Source organism: Physeter macrocephalus, chromosome 14 (genome assembly GCF_002837175.3).
Source record: "Physeter macrocephalus isolate SW-GA chromosome 14, ASM283717v5, whole genome shotgun sequence".
In the NCBI taxonomy this organism is placed as follows: Eukaryota; Metazoa; Chordata; class Mammalia; order Artiodactyla; family Physeteridae; genus Physeter; species Physeter macrocephalus.
In genome coordinates, this window is record NC_041227.1 from 106,364,816 (window position 1) to 106,383,039 (window position 18,224).

Genomic DNA, 18,224 nt, shown 5'->3' on the forward strand with positions numbered 1-18,224 from the left:
TGCGCTTTATTTAAGAGCAGGATTTGGGATTCATATGATGATTACTAGTTTCCTCACATGTAAAATCAGACTTTTAGAGCTGGAAGGATCCTTAGGGAACATCTGATCCAAACCCCATAATTTTCTCCTGGGGAAACTGAGACTCAGTGATTCCAGCAGAATCTGATCATCATCCCAGGATCTCTGACTCCCAGTCCTGAGGTTTATTTCCACTGCACCCTTTACAATATTGCTTACAGTTGGCAGTCTGCAACCTTTGCCTATAAGCTGACAGTTCCCAGGGCTTAACATAAAACCACAGCACTGAATCACGAGGGAGCTCTGGTACACACTCAAAAGCAAGCCTCAAAAGTACTTGTCCTGGCTCTTCAGGGTGCACTGTTGCAGAGCCCAGAGGCAGGGAGCACTTCATTATCTTCTTGGCACGATCCAGTGCTTGTGGTTGCCTTGGCTGACTTGGCTTTGCTGTCTAGATATCTGAATCAAAGAGTTGTAGGTGCCTGCTTCGTTATTCAGGGCCTCCCTGCCAGGGCCTGAGAAGAAAGTGTAATAGAAACCAGTCTCTTGAACCTTGAAATAACACTGCTAGAATCATAAACCACATATGGATTTTTGCTCTGCATTAATTCTTTAAAATATCCCAAGTATAGCCTTAATTTAAGTAAAAGAGGGAAGGGAACAAGCATTTATTGAGTACCTACTATGTGCTAGGTGCTGTGGTAAACGCATGGCTACATCATCTCATTTAATGTTCACACGCACTCTGTGATAGAGATGATATTACTTCTGCTTCACCCTTGAGGAGAGTGAGGGTCAGAGATGGGTGGTGGGTCTTGAATAAAACTGCACACTTGACTTTGCCTGCTGCAGCAGTGCATAACAGTCTAGAAAGCAGAATTAGAAAGACCCCAGACCTGGCTTGGAATCACAGTCATCCAAGGAGTTCTTCTTCTCTTCCCTGCATCTTCTACCTCATCTTCTAGCCCTTTTAAATCGGGATCTTCTGGACTGGAGTTTGTGACTGTATTTTATAAGCTCCCCAGGCGATTCTGCAAGGCAGTCAAGTTTGAGAAACATTAATCTAGTGTTTGCTTTTTTAGACCTAAATTATTTTCACTTCTTCACTAACATGTGACTAGCACTAACAGTGACTAAAACATCCTCAGCCTGCTTTGGTCGACACAGAGTGTGTGATGAGGCAAAATCTAATACTTGTGTGCCACCAAACCACAGCTACTACCCCTTGGACTGAAAATGGATTCAAGACAATGCAATGCATTTGTACTTTTAAATTACCTCAGGAACTTCCCTAGCAGTCCAGTGGTTAACACTCTGCGCTTCCACTGCAGGGGGCGCAGGTTTGATCCCTGGTCGGGGAGCTAAGATCCCGCACGCTGTACGGTGTGGCCAAAAATTTATAAATAACCTCAGTAAAGGGCAGATTCTGTCTAATCCGTTTTGTGAATAGACCTCAATGAGCCAAATCTTTGTACACTTCCTTGACTCTTCAGTTTTAGAAGGAAAAACTTGCTTAGAAGCCCAGGTCTTGGGGCTTCCCTGGTGGCACAGTGGTTAAGAATCTGCCTGTCAATGCAGGGGACATGGGTTCGAGCCCTGGTCCAGGAAGATCCCACATGCCACGGAGCAACTAAGCCCATGCACCACAACTACTGAGCCTGGGCTCTAGAGCCCGTGAGCCACAACTACTAAGGCCCGTGCACCTAGAGCCGGTGCTCCGCAATGGAAAGCCACTGCAGTGAGAAGCCTGTGCACCGCCACGAAGAGTAGCCCCCGCTCGCTGCAACTGGAGAAAGTCCGCGCGCAGCAACAAAGACCCAGTGCAGCCAAAAATAAATAAAATAAATAAGTTTGTTAAAACAAAAAAAGAAGCAGCAGCCCAGGTGGCTACCCTCTTGACAGCAAATGAGCCTTTTTTTTTTTTTCTGGTTTGTGTTATTGCTGTTCCTAAATTAGTTTCTAAATTTGCTTTATTGCAGCTTACTGTCTACACTAAGATTTGGAGTAAAAGCTGCATCTAAGACAGTCTAAAAAGAATGTGGCTTTGGGGAGTATTTACTGAGCCTTCATGATTTTGTGCCCTGCACTAATGATGGGGTTGAGAGGTGGTCTGCCCTCAAGGAATTTCATTTTCCTATTAGATAGGATCTAAAAAAAAATAGAAAATATCAGAAAAGACAGATTTTGAGTTCCTGATAATTGTGGGGTTCTTACATGGAGAAGATCTATGGTATATGCAATTTACTTGTGGCTCCATATTATTAAAAATAGCTGTGCAACTTTGAAGGCCAAGTTATAAATGCCGTGAGAACCAAGAACAAGAGTGGCAGTTGTGACATAGTGGAGTGATAACCCCTACTTCCAGTTGTAAAAGTTTCTGAAAACTCTAACTTGTTCCCCCCCCCACAGGACAGTGGAGCATTGCTTTCACATGTGTGATAGAATGGTTATCTATTTCTTCATTGCTGCATCTTACGCCCCATGGTAAGATACAGTCTTTATATTTTTGAAGATAGTGTTTTTATGGGAGAATCCTCGGTCCTCCTTCCCTCCCTTCTTCTATCCCTGCTCCCCGGTTCCCCCACCCCAACACACATACATGCTTTTTTTCTTTCCCATTTTGATTTACTTGGGTCAGATTGCAGATTTTAAGGGGAGAATGTTGCCGCCATTCAGAACACGTAGCTGGCACTGGATTGTTTGAGAGACGTGTGTGTAGTCAGCGTGCTCACTTTTGAAATACGTTACCTTTGCCATCCGTATTCTTTCCGTATGCTTCTCTTGCTGCTCAGGATACCTGGACACCTAATTGTTTAAGCGGAGGTACTGTAAATACGTACAGAGAAAACAAGCTCACTTTTGAAATGTATACTATTGGTCTTCACAGCACAGTAGCTACTATGTATGGAGTGCATTTCTCATTTCTTTAACTATATGAATAAGAGAACTAGCCTAATTAGTTAGCTGTTTAAAATACCTAGTATTCAGTTCAGTGTCCTTGTTCTTCCTGCCTTTTTGGTATAGATCAGATAGAGTCTTTTGCTGCTCTGAAACCCATAATTAAAGAAACATTGATTTTCCTCTGTCAAGATCTGGTCCAGTTTTAACCACTCAGACATTCATATTATGCCATCAACTCTATGTCATTAGAAACAGCAGGCCTCTAGGTTCTGACTAATGCAGCATCCATCATTCAAAAGAAACCTAGTTATCTGTTGGAGTAAAGAGTAAGTGCTGTCTCTCCCCAGTAACTGTTACTAAATTATAGGTCTGAATCGTACTGGAATGAGAATACTTAAAGGCTTTTGTGAAGTATACCTCAATTTAAAATAAGTAAATAAAAATTTTAAATGTAGACTGAGGAATCAAATATTACAGTAGGCAGTTTGTTCGCATGTAGTCTTCGATATGCAGGTGGTACCTTTTCCATTTGGAAATATTAATTTTGTAGTAATAGCCATTCAGAACATTTTATTTTCATATCTATTCTTAATCTGAATTTAGTACAGATGAATTTGCAGCATTTTAAATTCAGGCCTCACAAGAGTCCACGGTTAAATTCTAACCTACAAAGTATCTTCCATAACATGTATTGGGCTAGATCTTCTCAGGTTCTCTCTTGGTGGAGAAATTGATAATGGAGACACTGGTCTGTGTATTAGGTATCCACTGTGTGTATGTGATCTGGTTCAGGGTTTTGTTGCGTTCTCAGTAAGCTTTGTAAACAATCTGCTCCCAAATACGTAGTCAGGAACAACAAGGCAAGTAGCCTTTACAGCAGTCTGCCTAATAAGGAAAGTCGGGCATCACAGATGTGCTGGGACTTACTTCTACATATCTCCTTTTAGCTGGTTCTATTTTTAAACCACATTGGAACTAATTCTACGTCTTAAAGCTTGAACGACAATTTTTTATCCTTGAGTTATTAATTTTATCCCAATTGCCCAAATTCTTCCAACTGCATGTTGACTGCTTTTTCTTTCTGGTCTTGTCCTGGTACCTTCTCTCCCAATTTTCAAGACTAGAGAAAAACACAGGTTGTGTGAATTCCCTTCATTTATCACTTCTGTTCTTTGTTGTCATGTTTACATTTTTAGGTTAAATCTCCGTGAACTTGGACCCCTGGCATCTCATATGCGTTGGTTTATCTGGCTCATGGCAGCTGGAGGAACCATTTATGTATTTCTCTACCATGAAAAGTAAGAGAAAATAATTTACATTTGATAGCTTTAAAATTAACTTCCTAAATTTTATCTACATTACAGTACAATTTACTTTATATTTGCAGTTCAAAATAGTAGAAATACATAAATAGAATATATATTGTTTTAACAAATCTTTAGAACCATTTGATATTCATCATTGGTCTACAGATTGCTGCAGACAGAAATGAATGGTGCCTGTGTGATATATGATATAGTTGAAGGACAAGGTGCACTTGTTCCTCATCTAAAACGACAGTTTTGGAGTCAGTCAGACCTCACTTCACATCCTCAGCCAGGCTAGTCTTAGCAAACTAGCCTTATCCTCTATGACTTACAGTTACCACATGAGAAAAATAACTGCTTTTCTAAGTTTCTTTGAAGGTTGAAGATAATAGCTATTAAGCCCCCACAGAACACCTAGTTAGGAACCCAGAGGATGTTCTAACCTAGGACTCCCTGAGAAAGGGGACATTTGGAAGGGCATCTAAACCCTTAGTATCCTCACCATGGGACACACCTTTTTTAACCCGTTATTCATATCTCCTAGTCTTAAGTGTGAAGCAATATAAAAAGAAAACTTATTGAAATTTAGCAGCTTAGTTCTAGAGGAGACCTTCAAGGTCACCTATTTGTGCTTCATGTTTGAAAAATGAGAACCTTTAGTACATGCATCAAATTAGTGACTCATCTGGAATTAGGACCCATGTGTCCTAGTTCCTATTCCATGGCTCTTTTCATTATTTCACATGCCTGAACTTGAGAAACTCACAACCATGAAATAATTGTCATTGGATACAGTTTATTAAATTCTTTATCTGTTGTTTTTGGCAGAATGGCCCTCAGAATTAAACATAACTTGTGTTTGTCACAAAGTAATAAATTGTTTTCTCTTTTCAGAAGGAAGTGGTAGTTTTAGCTAACTTCTCTGACTTTGAAATTCACTTAAGTGCATTTTTGACCATAATTAGCAATTCTGAGTGGTATTATGCATTATATATATATATATATCCAAGGGAACAGTTTGCTTCTCAGGCTCAAACCCCTAATTTATATCCTTGGATAAATTAGGAAGTAAAGTAAGACAACTATCTTTTCTCCTATTCCAGGCCTTCTAATATAAACCAAACCCACATTCTTCCCCAGTTCCCTGATAAGATTACTTCATGGTGGACTTTCAGTATAAAACACTAAGAATGAGATGCGAGTCACCCTTGGCCATTTGGTTTGGCAGGTATTACAGAGAACCCAAATGGTGCCACGTACTGTTCTAGGCCCTGCAGACCCAAACATAAGCAGAACTTGGTCCCTGCCTTCGAGGAACTTAGAGTCTAGTTTGATTAGGCAGAAATATAAGTTGAATTTCAGTACAGTGTGTTTTTTAGCATTTTCAGACTTCTGCACCTAAGGTGGTGAGCCTTACAAACTGGAGTTTGTACAGATACAAAATTGAGAGACAATCAAAAACACATGCCCTCAAAAAATAAAAAAAATACCAAAAAAAAAGTAAAAAAAAAAAAAAATCAATAACAAAAAACACATGCCCTTAGTTCCTTAGGGCTCCCATCCCTTTGCCACTGATAAACTGCTCCAGGCTATTCCCTGTGCAGCTTCATAATTTCAGTGTCTTATAACGATGGGTTGGAATGGCGATGAAGGCAAACACTCTGGGATTAGAAACAGAAAATGCATGGTGAATTGGATTCAATGATAGCTTTTGGCAGAGAACGTTTTGCATGTAGTATGTGGAATTTGATGCCTTATCAATCCTGAAAGAAATGCTAGTTCATTGTTACTCAACTACAGTATTTCAGTTAGAGCCCTAATGGTATCCTACAGGGAAAATACATTTCATTTGAATAGTCAAGAGTTTACATTTGTTTTTCAAAAGAAAAAGGGAAAAACTGGTAAGGAAATAGTCTGAGTGTTGTAGGAATAGATAAATGAAATGAAATTAAATTAACACATTTCTATTCTGCAGGTATAAGGTGATTGAGCTCTTTTTCTATCTCACAATGGGGTTTTCTCCAGCCTTGGTGGTGACATCAATGGTAAGAAGTTACTTCATAATTTAAGTTATTTCACCTTATTTTCTTTTAAATCACTGTGACTCTTAATATGTCTATAGATACGCTCTGAAGCTTTTTTTTCTGAAGTTATGACATGTCCAATAGCTAGAGATTCAAAAGAAAAAATATATAAATTACAAAGTGCCACAACTTGTACTACCAACTGTCTGTAGCTTGGAAAAGCTATACATCTAAGTGTGACTCCTTCCATATGGTAGTCTGCTGCATTTGTTCTTTGGGATAACCCTTCTGTTCGCCCCACCCCCACTCCCACCCTTTTCCCAAAGACTTGTGAGATTATGTGAAGGTGGGAATTTCTACTTGGATTACTTAGTGTCTTAACCCTAAATCCATGGTGAGGGTAAATTTTGAGGTTTCTTACAGTGAAGAAAATATAAATTAGTGACTTCTTTTTTTTTACAGCAGAAATTTTTTTTCTTAATTAATTAATTTATTTATTTCTGGCTGCGTTGGGTCTTCGCTGCTGCGAGCGGGAGCTACTCTTCATTGCGGTGCACGGGCTCCTCATTGTGGTGGCTTCTCTTGTTGCAGAGCACTGGCTCTAGGCGTGCGGGCTTCAGTAGTTGTGGCATGCAGGCTCAGTAGTTGTGGCGCACGGGCTTAGTTGCCCCGCGGCACGTGGGATCTTCCCAGACCAGGGCTCGAACCCGTGTCCCCTGCATTGGCAGGCGTATTCTTAACCACTGTGCCATCAGGGAAGTCCCGTGACTTCTTAAAACTTAAGAATCGGAAGGACCTCAAAAGGTCATTTGGCTCAACATTTTATTGGATATTTCTCAAATCCCTTCACTCTTACTTTTCCTTTCACTTGCTTTTAAGTCGTATTATTTCTCTTTCTCAGGAAAGTGCTTTTTTTTTTTAACTTTGCTTGAAATTTTCTTTTGGGGACTTTGATGGGTGAAAGTGTGGCATTCATTACCTGTAGTAGGCATTTGCACATATGTGTTTTGTACTCCCATTCAGACTGATTACTGTTGAGAAATCAATGTTTATCTGTCAATTTAAAACAATAACATAACAACCTCACAATCCCATCTACTGGTCACTTGTGCCTTTAGCTTATGTTTTCCCAGTCCTACACTCTGCATTTTGGGGCACCAGCCACTGGGTATTTAGTTTGAACTCTCTTCTCAGCCTACGAGGGTCAGAATTGTACCTATAATTTCCTCCTGAGCTCATAGGCAAGTTATAAGAATGTAATTTTGCTGTGCATAGTTCTTGCCCTGGTCACAAAAACACCTGTAAAAGGTTTAGGATTTATAGGTTTGCTTATGTTTTTTCAGAGGGTATGTCTTATGAGAATGTATCAAGATATGTTCTTTGAGATATGAGATTTATAATGGCTTTAGTAATTACCTCGTAGCAAAAATACATACAGTTTAGCTGGTAAAGGCAACAAGGAATAGTGTGGGGAGGGAGGTGAAAGTCAGAAATGAGAAGATCTGCCTTGAAGGCCATATAGATAGAGGGCGATTGAGGACACCCAGTGCAAGGTCTCTGTTGATGGGGCACTAATCATTAGAGTGGAACTTCAAGTAAATTCCCTCTGGGAATCATAAGAGCAAGTTTATCCAGTATTTTTACTAGCCTAAATCTTTCATTGACATTTTCAAGTACAATAGCAGGTGACTAATGTTTATGTTAATCAAACAGGAAAATCCCCACACTTGCCCAGATAGAACTTAGAATCAAGCAGAAAAATACAATTCATATAAAATAAGAAATTACCATAAAGTTTTACAATGTCTTTGATTGGGCAAAGTACAGCCTGCTATGGGAGCACATGATAGGTGTACCAGAGGAAATGCTATTTAAGCTGATTCAGAAAGACAAATAGGAGCCAAGAGATGGAAGGAGTGATGCAGGTGGTACAGGAAAAGGATACAGCATGAAGGAGGCCCCAGAGATGCGGAAAGCACAAGCATCTGAATGTGCATATGTGCATGAGGGGGTGTAATAATGCAGGTAGCACAAGTCTCCTGATAAAACTGGTGAGCTAGACAGAGACCAGATCAAAAAAACCACACAGGCCATCTGAAGGAACAAGGAAACAGTACAAGGGATGAAGACTCAAACCTTTGGTGTTCCGGTCAGAATAATGGGTATTGGAATTACCCTTCTACCATAAAGAACTTATAAAAGTGGGAGAAGTATGTGAAACAGCTATTTTTTGGCGTTGGACACAGACATATAGGACTATGATCCTTGCGGGGAGAGAAACCAAAAGATGAACTTCACATGCACTGCAGTTTTGTCCCCGGAATGCTTTCCAAACTGCGAAAGAAAATGGAGTCCAAGAGCAGCAGTCTGGCTGGAGGAAACAAATCGGCATTTCAGCTCCCGAGCCAGCTGCAGTTTTGGGGCAGGGTACTGGAGAGGAGGGAACTTCACAGAGAAGAGTCTCCAGAAATCCACAAGGGGTTTCATTGAGTCCTTGCCTGAATACTAAGCTGCATTTGTGCAGGGCAACACTCTGCGTGCCCTGGCTGAGGATAGCTGTTGGAAGGCTGTGAGATAAATGGAGATTCCAGAAGGAGCCTAGTACTGGGAGATACCAGAGTTCCAGCCAGCCAGAGCGGGAGACCATGCTGAACAACTTAGGTATTCCATTGACCCTAGCAAGACCACACCTTAGGATAAGAGCTACTCTGGCCCTAGAGTGAGGGTGGCTCTGGCACTGCCATAACAAAGCCCAGAAACCTCGAAAGGATAAAATTGATCCTTCGGTAAGTAAACTGCCTACTGGAACAAACTCAACATTCCTTCAAGGAAGACAACAAAATCTATACTCTTTAACAGCTCAGCATCCATTATCCAACAAATACTACTAGACAAGCAAGAAGGGCCAAATGGAAATTCTAGATCTGAAAACTATATGTTAAGAAAAAAAATTTATTTGGAGGGGTTTAACAACAGATGGGATACTGCAGAAGAAAAGATCAATGAACTTGAAAATGAATAGTCAGGCCTCAGACTGGGAGAAAATATTTGCTTTCTCTCTATGTATCTGACAGAGGATGTGTATCAAATATTGTAGTACTCTAAGTCAATAATAAAAAGCCAATCTTATAAAAATGGGTAAAACACTTGAACAGACACTTTACAAAGAGAAAGAGATACAGGTATCCAGTAAGCCCTTGAAAAACTGCTCAGTGTAACTAGTCATCAGAGAAATCAGGGAAATGAAAATTAAAACCTCAACATGCCATCACTACACACCCTATAGAATAGTTAAAATTAAATTAAAAAGACTGATGCCACCAAAACCCAGCAAGGATGTGAAATAACTAGAACCCTAATTCATTGTTGGGGAGAGTATAAAATGGTATAACCACTTTGGAAATTTGTTTAGCAGTTTATTATAAAATTAAGCATAAATTTATGACAACAAAAATGAAAACATATATCTACAAAAGGACTTGTAAAACAATATAAATGTTAATTTTATTCATGATAGCCCCAAAATGGAAAGGATAAACAAATTATGTTAAATAAATCAATGGAATGATAAGTAATAGACAGGAATGAATAACTGATATACAGTAGCACATGCATGAATCTCAAAAACATTATATTGAGTAAAAAGGAAGCCAGACACAAAAATGTACATACAGTATAATTCCATTTATGTGAGGTTCTAGAACAGAGAGGCTTAGTCTGTGGTAATAGCAATAAGAACTGTGGTTGCCTTAGTGGAAGGGCAAACCTTACTGTTCACTTAATATCTATGCATTATACTATGTAACTTAATCATCAATTTTTAAAACACCCCCTCCCCCCAAAAAAAGGAATATAAGTTCAGGAAATAAAACACATTAGTTCTTGGTTCAAATCCTGATTCTGACACTTAAAAGTTACGTGACCTTGGTAGATTATTTAACCTCTCTGTATTCTAGTTTTCTCATCTGTAAAGTTTGTATAAAAACAGTACCTAAGTTAGGGTTGTGAAGATTAAATGAGTGCTTCAAACAAGTCCTGGTACATAGAAACATAGTAATGACATTGATAATGAAGAAAACATACCTGGTTTTGTTTGTTTCAGGATTAACTATGTTCTGGTTCTTTGAAAGTTGATAAGCAGATGTGGTATCTTGAGGAACTACCTATTAACAGAATGTATGTCAAAACCAACCTGTGTGCTTGCTTTGGTCTCTTGTTTATTGTTTTAGTGGAAGAAGAAGGAGTGGTGTCTTTTGGGGCAGCAACCAGCTGTGTGACTTTGTTCAGGCTACTTATTTCTCTGGCCTTAGCCTCTTCATCTCCAAATTAAGGAGGTTGTGTTGGATGAGTGAGTCTTCACTGGGGAGTCAGATGCCCCTGTGAGAATCCCATGAAAACCTCAATCCTCTCTAGGAAAATGCCTCTAATAACACATACACAGAGAATTTTGTATAATTAATGGATACTAATTGCTTTATAACCTCTAGGAACTAATAAATGTAGCTGGTGTTTTATTTTGCTATGTTTTACTTTTTAAATAAGATGAAATCTGACTGATGTGCCATCTTACCAAGGTTAAGGAGAAGTCCAGTATCAGTCAGTTTGGATTGGCTCCTTCCTCATCTTTTGATCTTACAAAAATCTTGGAGCTTATGTGAACTTTGAAAATAGGGCTAATCCTCACCCCTGGCCCTGCATCGTCACGCTTGGTTCTCAGCTCGTGTCTGTTGCTGCCATTGCTCTGGCCGAGGCCCATGGGGCCGTTCAAGTAGGTGGCTGCACTGGAGCTTCCCCATGTTCCTTGTTGGACTGGGCCACCAGGACCTGCTCCAAGGCTAACAGGGTTACGGGCATCAGTGCCCAGGCCTCTGGGACACCCACACACCTGTCCCCTTCCAAGGCCTTGCCACGGTTTTGCTTAGGTTTCCACTCACCCTGCAGAACGTGAGACCTTTCTGTTCCTGGTCCCCAGAAATCCTGACTTGTTTCTCTGTCAGCTTCTTAAGCCCTGCCTCTGTTCTCTTCCCCTCTCATTCATACAGCCCAGTCTAATCTTGTAGATGGGTCGAGGTCTCTGAAAACCAAGAGTAGCCTATAAATATTCCTTTTTGTGCTAAAGCACACCTGACTGTTAATTTCCTCCTAAGCTAAGAAACTCCCAGGCACAAAGACAAAAAGGCCTGGCGACATCTAGAAGGTTAGGAAATATATTGCGCTACATGGTCTCAGATCTCAGAGGTCACTCCTAGCTATGATTTTCCTGTGTCGGCCATAAGGAAGCCATAAGCTCACAGAAGCAGGTGAAGAGTCTGGGAAAAGCGATTAGTGTCGAACAGTGCTTGAGGAGGACAAAGGGAGTGAAAACCAGGCTGAGATATGGATTATAAATGGAGTGGCATGGGTGTAGGGAAGAAAGCTCCTAAAGAGGAAGATGAAAGCCAAGGAGTGTACTCTATTAAAATGAGCTGTTGTTCATTTTAGATGCAATCGTAGTCTGCTTAAACATGGTATAAACGAGCAGACGGTGCTTCTTTTTCCCATGGGACCTGTAACCTGACTGCTTGGTCAAATCAAGACGGCCGATTCAGAGGGTAACCCAGGTCAATTTAAGTGTAATTCGTGTTTACGGATGAGGATTCTATCTGTTCAGAGCTACTTCATTGTCTAGAAAATCAGGAGACTTAGGGGAAATTGCAGTGATCTCTGTAGCTTGTCATATCAGAATAACATCAAAACCTTTTCATTTTTTTCCTCTGTTGACAGAGTAACACCGATGGACTTCAGGAACTTGCCTGTGGGGGCTTAATTTATTGTCTGGGCGTTGTGTTCTTCAAGAGCGATGGCATCATTCCATTTGCCCATGCCATCTGGCACCTGTTCGTGGCCACGGCAGCTGCAGTGCATTACTATGCCATTTGGAAATATCTTTACCGAAGTCCTACAGACTTTATGCGACATTTATGACCAATCTTTACTAGGTCTCCAAACCAGTATTATTTCAATTATGGCACTTAGGAGCGGGGTAAGAGCGGAAAACTGCAGAGAGGGAAAAAAAATAAAAAAATAAAATAGAAGACAGCTCTACTGACTTTATATCTTTTGAATATAATTACTGTGAAAGTATAAAAGCTGTGTTCTGGAATTTTCCCCCTCACAGCAGATAAATAAGGTGGTGAATTAATTATTCATTCCATTCCACTATCATGAAGTACTCTGGATAGACTTGGCCAACTGATGTTTACAAACCAGAATTTTGTATTTTAATTTTACAGATTTTACTACATAATTTTTCTAAATTACTAGGTCAGGCTGTAAAAGTCAGTGCAATAACAAAACTTCCTTTTTAAGAGAAAATGGTTTCTATCACTTTCCCATTAGCTGTGTGAAGAATCATAGACAGAATTTACACTACTTTTTACCATGTTTCATCTTGGCATAACATGGTTATTTTTTAAATAGAAACTTCAGTTTTTTGTAAATTTTTAAAAACTACTTCATTGAAGCGCATTTCTGCAGTTCCTCATTCATGTGAATTTTTGCAGCAAGCTGTCAACATTCCACAAATGAACAGACATTATACCTCTTCTGATAGTTTTATTAAGCATGGAGAAATTGCCAACTTTTAAGAACTAGAAGTTTTCCAAAACTCTTCTGCCAGCCTCTGACTCTGAATTCCATGTTGCTTTGGGCTGTATACTTGACCTAGTTTGGTTTCCCAGCAATGGAAAAGTATTTTGATATCATTAACTTTTTCAAAAGATTCAACTTTTTCTCTATGCCTTTGCCATGTCTTCTTCAGGGTCTTTTTCAACAGCGGATGAGTATCTAGCCTGTACTAAGGGAGTATCGTTGGGTTGGCCATCCACTGAAAACTCATGAAGAGCGTTATGGATTATAGCGAATAGTGGTCATGCCTGTTTGGTGCCCAATGGTTAAGTCATTGTCACTTAGCTTTATATTATCAGTTTGATAGTCATTTTAAATTACGGAACTAGATGCATAAATTCACATTTCTGCCTTTCCTTTGCATCTTCTGATACACTTTCCTCTTTTTCATGGAAAAGTATTTAAAGCACTGTTTGACAGATAAACTCATGTGTCTGTCGTCCATGGGTTATATCCCGGCTCAGTGGAGTGGTATTTAATATATTGTTTTTGGTTTTCCTTCAGTGTCTTATATTAAGATTAACGTATTAGTTGCTTTGTTGGTTAATCTCCTGTTGGTGTTTCAATAAATGAGATAACCTTGCCTTTAGATCAGGTGCTGATATTGCCTGTTTTCTAGTGATGGGTTTGATCATTGGAATTGTCGGTTTGACAATACATTGAATTCAATTCATTGAAATTTTGTACTGATGTAGCTTTAAATGAAGGTTTATTTTGTGTGTGTATGTTTAGAACTCTTTGACTTTGGTAAATTATGTGGGAATGAAGAACAGAAGAACGGCCTCTTGCTGGTGAATTCTTAAATAGGCAAGGTATCCAGTGATAACACCAACCAGACCACCCCTTCTGCATGATTCTGAACATCTGGATGCCTCTTGTTTTATTGTGTATATTTTATTTTAAATGTATTAACTTTTGTGGATTCATTTAAAGTCTGCTCAAAAGTACCACTGTCAAAACCACTAAAATGTATGTAAAAAATTGTGCTGTAGACTAAAATAAAATTGTTACTTGGATTTGTTCCACTGTCTCTAAATTAGATGACTGTGAAAATGATAATGCATTTTTGAAAGCCTGAGCTCATCTAGCATATGTAATACGTATAGTAGCCTTTTTTTTTTTTGAAAAGTCAGGATGGGAAGAAAAACAAATGTACCCTGACATCTAGAATTTTCTAGTCCAGTTTTTAATAATTGAATTGCCAGAACCAGTGCAAACATTAAAATCAAACCACCTTTTCAGTTTAAAATATACTAGTCTGGGCCTAAAGATTATAAATTTTATAAATAATGTATCTTCATCCCAGAGAAGACTTTTGGTTTAGTTTATATAATATACCGTAGGACTGAGGTTACACGCTTTTTTGTTACCAAGCAGACACACATATTGCAAACGTAACAACTCTGTGTTTGTTAAGATTTCATTCTCCCTCTTCTGCAGTGTGGGAAACAGAGTCAGAGCTGCTCTGACTGCTTCATGCTTAGGGAGCTGAGACAGGAACCCAGGTCTCTCCAGCTCTGAAGCCTCCTATTCACTTTACACCACAGCAAAAACAAGTGAATCGAAAAATTGAACTGAAAATTCGTCAGAGTCAGCAAAAACAAATGAATCAAAAAAATTGAACTGAAAATTCATCAGGCATGCATACGGAAAAGAAAACAAATAGTCACGCAGTTTAGAGCCTAAAAAACCCTCAGGGAAACCTCCATCAAGTCTAATTTTGAAGATTGAGTGTCTTGAAGCGTTATTATTCCCAAGAATTCTGTCCTCTAGCCCACCAGGGTAACCTCATCTCTCTCTAAAGCATCTGCCCCCACTTCTGTGCTAGCACCTTCCTTATCAGTATCTCCAGCCTAAAACTTTTCCGAAGGCCAGACCTCTCTAATCAACTGCCCAGATGCCCCCCTTCCCCACCTCTGGAACATTTTACTCACCGTGTTCCAAACTCAGTGCATTTTCTTTCTTTATTCCCCCACCAAACCCATTTATCTGAAGAGTCCTATATCCTGGTTAATGGCATGGTCATAGCCATCTACATCCTTGATTTCTCTCACCCCCCAGATCCAACCAGTCAGCCAGAACTGTCACCTCCACTTTAGGCCCAGCTCCCTGATCTGGTTTCTCACCCCCGTCCCACTGCAGGGCCCTAAAAAGCCCTAGTTAGCTGTCCTCAGACTACTGCAGCCACTTCATTTGTACCCCTGCCCTGGTCACACCCATAAGACAGGCTCATCCTCCACACTTACCAGCATTATCTTCCTGAAAGAATCTGAGCATGTCTCTCCCCTGCTTCAAAACTGCCGTTGAGGGCTTCCCTGGTGGTGCAGTGGTTAAGAATCTGCCTGCCCATGCAGGGGACACGGGTTCGAGCCCTGGTCTGGGAAGAGCCCACATGCCACGGAGCAGCTAAGCCCGTGCGCCACAACTACTGAGCCTTCACTCTAGAGCCCGCAAGCCACAACTACTGAAGCCCGCGCGCCACAACTACTGAAGCCCGTGCGCCTAGAGCCCGTGCTCCGCAACAAGAGAAGCCACCGCAATGAGAAGCCCGCGCACCGCAACAAAGAGTAGCCCCTGCTTGCCTCAACTAGAGAAAGCCCGTGTGCAACAACGAAGACCCAACGAAGCCAAAAAATAAAAATAAAAAATAAACTGCCGTTGACTATGAGTCTATATGACTCAAGCCAATCTCTTTCTCGTGGCCTCTTCACATGCTAACTCGTCCTGATCCTCTCCCCTGCTGAACCCCACAGACCAGTCCCACGACGACACCTTGCCCTCATGGTGCTTTTGTAACTCTGCTTTTGTACCTGCTGTTCCTCGGCCTGGAATGCCTTTACCCCAGCCCTTTCCCTGCCCTGAAACATTTGCTGGGTCCAAACCTCCACCAATGCCAGCCAGGCCCAGGCCTCTTTGACGCTGCAGCACTGACGCTCCTTCGTGGCCCCTGTCGTGTTGCGCTGGGATGCATTTGCTTGTCTGCCCCCTCTGTGGCTACGGATTGCCCTCTCTCATGGCAGGAGCTGAGTCTCGTCCACCTCTGTCCCCTGCACAGCTCTGGGCTCACAGTAGGAGTGGAAAGAGGGCTTGGGAATGAAAGAAGAGAGGGAGAGCTGGGTTGGAGGATGGTGTCACGGAAGAGAGAGACTGAAAATGAAGTGTTTTTAGGGTGGACTTGATTTTCACCCTGTTGATCTGGTCCATGGAAGTCAAGGTGGCTCTCACTGACTGGCTGAAGCCTGACTTTCAGTTCCTTGGCCTCACTGGCTTCCCTGACCAAGGGCCAGCTAGAACATTTGTAGCAACCACAGCAGAGTTGATGAGAAATTGGCGTGGAAACATTAGACAGTGTGTCCTAAATAAGGAAAAATCCAAGCTTGTTTACTGAAGGGTCCAGAGGACCAACTATCCATCATTTAAAAGTCTGAAAAACCATTTTGCCTCCCCTGCATCCTTCTGGTCCTCTTCGCTGAACATAATAATAAACCGAAATAGCACTCAGTTTTCCAACCCTTGAACCTCGGTGCAGACTGCACTCAGAAAGTAACAACTTTAACATAATTCTACATATTATTTTGTATATTTTTACTCTCAGAAAACTAAAAATTACATACGGTTCGCTCATCCTGATGCATGTTCATGTATTTCCTGCCATTCTTCTTTCCCCCCATTTATGGGATTTGGTTTTTGTTTTATACAGTTGTAAGTATGCCGCATTTGCAATTATTACACTGCTTTTTCCCACTTATTACATTATAAACACTTTAAAAAATTATTATATCGTTTTTTTAATTTTTGGCTGCATTGGGTCTTTGTTGCTGCACGCGGGCTTTCTCTAGTTGTGGCGAGCGGGGGCTACTGTTCGTTGCGGTGCACAGGCTTCTCATTGTGGTAGCTTCTCTTGTTGCGGAGCACGGGCTGTAGGCTCACGGGCTTCAGTAGTTGTGGCATGCAGGCTCAGAGTTGTGGTGCACAGGCTTAGTTGCTCCACAGCCTGTGGGATCTTCCTGGATCAGGAATCGAACCTGTGTCCCCTGCATTGGCAGGTGGATTCTTAACCACTGCACCACCGGGGAAGTCCCTATTATATAGTTTTCATAGCCAGAATTTTTAATGGCTCCATCATCTTTCCAGACCAGACATGCAGCCAGTTTTGCTTAGTCATTCACCTAATTTGGGGTTTTTAGATTCAGATTTTTCATTATTGTAAACAATGCTGCATGAACAACTTTGCATAAAGCTTTGTCCATGTTTGTGACTGGGTCTTTAAGGTTATAATAAGAAACAATTTTTAAGTTAATATTAAGAAACAATTGAGTGCTTCCTATGTTTGGGGGACTGGTACTGTGCTAGTTACATGGATTATCTCACTCTTTACAGAAAACCTTAAGGGTAGATAATTTTATTATCTCCATTTTACAGATTAGGAGACAAGCACCGATGAATGAATTTCCTTGTCCAAGGTAAGTGTTAGTGCCTGATTAAACCCAGGAAGCCTGGAGTCTTAGTGTTTTCATTCTCAGGAGTGTAATCCGTGGGTCAAAGTTTTATTAATGGGTTTACCCAAAGGAAGACCGTTTAAAAATAAAACTCATTCCAAACCTCCAGATTTTTACTTGGCATCTTCAGGTTATGTCTGCTCTTCTCATGTGCCAATTAAATGGAGAGTGGAAGAAGAAAATCTCCAAATGAAACTGACCTCGAGGAAGCCGATTCACCTCCCTCCTTGGGAAGCAAAATAAAGTGTCCCAAGAGGACACAAGGAATGTCTTTAGTTTAACAAGGTTAGAATTACTGCATTCATGTCTTTCTGCTGCTTTTGCTGGTTGGAACAGACAGTGCCAACCTGTTCTTACAGTCTGTGCCTCTTCCTACATCCCAGTGATGGGTGATTTTTCCAAGAAACAGTGCCACTGTGCAGTGTAGCCATTTGCAAAGGGAGTTTATTCCCTTCAGGAGCCTGTTCAACACAACAGCACATTCTCATTCTCCTACACAGTTCACTGTCCCTCAGAATAAGTCAAAACACTGGCTAGGCCTCAAGGGGACTTGGGAAACATGCTTTCAGCCTTACTTTATCTCCTGGGAGAGGTCACAGGTCCCCTTGCTGTTCTGTGCCAGGCCAAACTTAGTACACCCAAACATATGTGTCAGCCACCGAAAGGGTCAGGAAAATTTATCCATCAAAAAGATTTGGTTCTCTTAAAATCACGAGTGTTTTCTGATCTCATCTGCGAGCTGTGTGTTGAGTCGGCGTGGAATCAGCCAGCCTGGGACAGATTGGTGGCTGGTGGACTTAGGCAAGTCC

At 40.9% G+C, this 18,224-nt stretch overlaps 1 protein-coding gene across 3 annotated transcripts in view; it reads left to right on the top strand.

The window, feature by feature from the left end:
• The window catches only part of MMD (monocyte to macrophage differentiation associated), a 30,344-nt gene extending 14,530 nt beyond the window's left edge, over window positions 1–15,814 (top strand). The window contains exons 4-7 of one of the 3 annotated variants that reach the window (XM_024127686.3): window positions 2,428–2,502; window positions 4,116–4,217; window positions 6,202–6,271; window positions 14,357–15,814. In XM_024127686.3, the coding sequence (XP_023983454.1) occupies window positions 2,428–2,502; window positions 4,116–4,217; window positions 6,202–6,271; window positions 14,357–14,437 (328 nt within the window). In that variant the 3' untranslated portion in view covers window positions 14,438–15,814. Of the gene's footprint in view, window positions 1–2,427; window positions 2,503–4,115; window positions 4,218–6,201; window positions 6,272–12,013; window positions 13,933–14,356 lie in introns of those variants that run through there. The other 2 variants (XM_024127684.2, XM_024127685.2) reach the window with 2 other exon arrangements.
• The last annotated feature ends 2,410 nt before the right edge of the window (window positions 15,815–18,224 follow it).